At 50.9% G+C, this 3,736-nt stretch overlaps 1 protein-coding gene across 8 annotated transcripts in view; it reads right to left on the reverse strand.

The window, feature by feature from the left end:
• MGRN1 (mahogunin ring finger 1) overlaps positions 1–3,736 on the reverse strand; it is a 213,561-nt gene that overhangs the window by 90,023 nt on the left and 119,802 nt on the right. For all 8 annotated transcript variants that reach the window (XM_019507531.1, XM_019507529.1, XM_019507530.1 and 5 more), the window contains exon 6: positions 2,584–2,650. In XM_019507531.1, the coding sequence (XP_019363076.1) occupies positions 2,584–2,650 (67 nt within the window). The remainder of the gene's footprint in view (positions 1–2,583; positions 2,651–3,736) is intronic.

Genomic DNA, 3,736 nt, shown 5'->3' on the forward strand with positions numbered 1-3,736 from the left:
GGGGTGAGTGGGGCCCAAGCTGGGCCAGATGATGGGACAGGCAGAGGCCTAGGAGGCATGTGTTCCCCCTGTTCTGTACAAGGAGCAGAGGCAGTTGCCACTGCATGCTGGGCTTTGAGCCCTGCTGCCCTGAGAGCTGCGCGATGCCACACGCATCACCAGGCAAACAGGGGGCGTGGGGCTGCTGCAGCAGGGAGCAAAGGCCAGCACGCAGCGGCAGACGCCTCCACCCCACACACAGATTGGGGGGCACATGCCCCTCGGGCCTCTGTTTGTCTCACCACCCAGCCCAGCCCAGCCCAGCCAGGGCTCCACTCACCCCAGCCCCTGCTCCTGCTTGTGCCCCACTCCCTCCCTCACCACTGGGGTCTTGATCTGCCCCCGCCCTCCACAGCAGTGAGGGAGGGAGGGAGTGGTGCTGGGACAGAGGCAGGCCCTGCACAGCCTTGGTGGGGTGCAGGATGGAGGAGGTGTTAGCGGCTTGTCCAGGGGGTGCCTAAGGCAGGGAGGGAGAGGGCACACCACATGAAGGCTGTGTGCCCGGGATCTGCACGCGGGAGGACAGTGGGCTGCCACTGCAGGCTGGGACTGGGGGGCAGTGCCAGGCTCTTCCCAACAGAGGGGCTGGGCTGTACTCAGAGTGGGCAGTGGCAATGCTGGGAGTGGGGCTTGGGGGGCTATGGCAAATTTTTGGGTGACTGCAGCACCCTGTCCCCCCTCCCAGCACCATCACCCACCCTGAGTGCGGCCCGGAACAACACCCCCAGGAAGAGCCCAGTTCTGCTCCCCAGCCCCAGCCTACAGCAGCAGACTCACGTGCACATTCGGGGGCACACATCCTCCATGGTGCATGCCCCCCACCTCCTCACACCCCCCAGATAGATCCACTTGCGGCTCCGTCCTGCGCCCTGCCCCGGCTGTGCAGTGCCTGCCCCTGTCCCAGCCCCACTCCCTCCCTCACTGCTGCTACAGCCGCCCACACTGCCCCGCGTTTGGCGTGTCTCCCCCTGATCTGTGCATGTGGCAGAGGCAGTTGCTGCTTCACACTGAGTTTGCGCCTCGAGCCCTGCTGCAGCTGGCCTGGGAGTGGCCAAACACCACACGTGTCCCACTGCTGAGCTGAGCCTTGCCCCCTGCCCACCCAGCACTGGGATGTACATGGCGTTGCACCACTCCCGGGGCAGCTATGGTGGGGCTCAGGGCTCAAAGCACAGAGTGCAGCAAATGCCTACACACTGTGCACAGATTGGGATAGCATGTGCCCCCCCAGGCCTCCACCAGGGTGCGCACAGTAGCGGGAGACCCTTGTGCCCCTAGACGAGCCACCAAGGCTCTGATCCTCCCACCATCCGGCTTCACCAAGGCCCCACTCACCTCAGCCCCTGCTCTATTATATTAGATTTTTTTAAAAAGCATCTTAACAAAAAAAAGTTAAAAAATATAATTAAATGAAAAATCTGATTTAAATGAAAAAAATATTTTTTTTTCATTTAAAAAAAAAAAAAAATCATTGACTTTTATCCACCCTGCTTTCGGCAGAGTCCTGGGAGCTGCACATGGCAGCATGGAACGGGAAGGCCACCAGCTCTATTGCGTGGGGCTTCTCCCCAGTGGCACACAAGTCCCAGGAGCTGCATGTGAGCCACAGGGAGTCCCGTGCACCAGAAATGGGCCAACTTAGGCTACGTGCTCCCACCAGCCCAAGCTCTGTGCTCCCGCTCAGCTGCAGTTTTCCCCCCCATTTGCACCCGCTTCTCTACCTGCTGCTGGGAATACTGCAGCAGGGACAGGAGGAGGATCTACTGGAGGTTGGGGGAGCCAAGCAGTTCCTTGGGCTGCTGCAGCAGAGGCAGCAGCAGCTCCATTCAAAACCAGTGTACCAGCCAGGGTCAGAACCCTCCCACACAAAGGTGGGAGTGAAGCCTGCTGCCCTGGCAAGAGTGAGTGGGGCTCTGCTGACTGGGCCAGATGCAATCAATTGGTGGGCTCCCACCCACAAGCCAGATGAAATCATCTGGTGGGCCAGATCTGGCCCATGGCCTCTATTTTGCCTGCCCCTGTGTTAGATACAGGAATGACATTTTTAAAGGTCTGTATTTACGGTAGCACCTAGAAGTCTAAACTGAGATCAAGGTTTCTGCACCAGGCATTGTACAGACAACCTAAACTAGCAAAACAAAGAGTAGCAAAAAGGAACCATTACTTTCCCCATAACACAGCTAGGGAACAGAAGCCCAGAGAGAGATGAAGTGACTTGCCTACAGTCAGTCAGAGAGTCTGTAGCAGAGTCACACACTGAACCCAGGTCTCTTGACCCCCACCTACTCCGCCCCCTAACACCCCCCCAACCTTCCTCTCAGAATGACATCTAAATTTAAAAGCACACTTAAATGAGATTTTACCCCTTAACACAGGTGTTTAAGGCTTGTTACTGATATGTTCTAAATTCAGAGCCTTTGTTTGTGCTATAACATAAGAAAGATCACTTGGTGCAGGTAAATGAGGCACACCCTCATAGACAGAAGAAGCCCCTCTCTATCAGGAGCTTGCAAGAAAAGAACACTGAAAAAGCATCTTGCTTACCATCCCCTTCATCCACAACAGCTTGAATAACCACAGGGAACACACCACGATCCAAGTCAAAATTCAACTGAGGGGAAAAGAGAAGAGGAGTTAGACAATTAGAAGAAAGGTCCATATTATAACAGTCTATGAAAGATTTAAATTAAGGTTCATGTTTGGAAGCTGGCTTCAGAGAGCAGTAACAGAGAACTTTGACTCCTGAAAGCTGTTGCCAAAACTTGCTATTTGGTGGCTTAGTGCAACTGAGCCACACTGTTTTAGGAGACAGATTTCCACAGCACAGAGGAGACATTTTAGTGGGGCAGTAAAGGTGAGAAATTCCCTTGCAGTGAGCATTAGCTGCACTTGTGCAGATGAAATCCTTCATTCTCCTGAGGTAATAAACCTTGTTTTCAATGAACATTATAACTTCATAGAAAATGGGGAAAGCTTAAAATGCAGGCCCTCTTTTCAGGGGAGACTAAACAAACTGAATGAAGTCTACATATTAAAGATATGATGATTAAGCCAGAAACACAGCATACTTCTTCTATATCTTTAATATGTAGGCTGTATTCAGTTTGTTTAGTCTCCTTTGAAAAGAGGGCCTGCATTTTAAGCTTTCCCCATTTTCTATGAAGTTATAATGTTCATTGAAAACAAGGATTAATATTATGATTAAGCCAGAAACTCAGCATACTAAAGGACCACATCAATGTATTGTTACTTCCCATCCACTCACATATACAAAGCTACTACTGTGTGATTTGCAGCAGAACAACATTTCTAGAAAATCACTACTGCCATTAGTTTTGCCCTGGAATATTATAACAACCCTAACTGCAGTGCTAAAGATTGTTTCCCATTATTTACGTAACTGAAGTTCTAGTAACAGTCTACAGGTGGTCCTTGGACTTACAACACAATTGGTTCCTGAAAACCAGGAAGTCTTAAGTCGAAATGTTGTAACTTGGAACCAATTTTCTCATAAGAAACAATGTTATAAATGAGGGATTGGTTCCCGAACCAAGGCCTGATACCCTATCTTCACCAAAAACACTCATCTACAATAGACAGAGTACAAAATTCTGGGGTAATATAGCTACATTAATGTATTTATATCGTAAATAGCAATCGTATTGATTTGGAAGGACCTCTTTAAGGTGACTTTGCT

The sequence above is a fragment of the Gavialis gangeticus genome, unplaced genomic scaffold (genome assembly GCF_001723915.1).
Source record: "Gavialis gangeticus isolate Ggan-Ray unplaced genomic scaffold, GavGan_comp1, whole genome shotgun sequence".
Lineage (NCBI taxonomy): Eukaryota > Metazoa > Chordata > Crocodylia > Gavialidae > Gavialis > Gavialis gangeticus.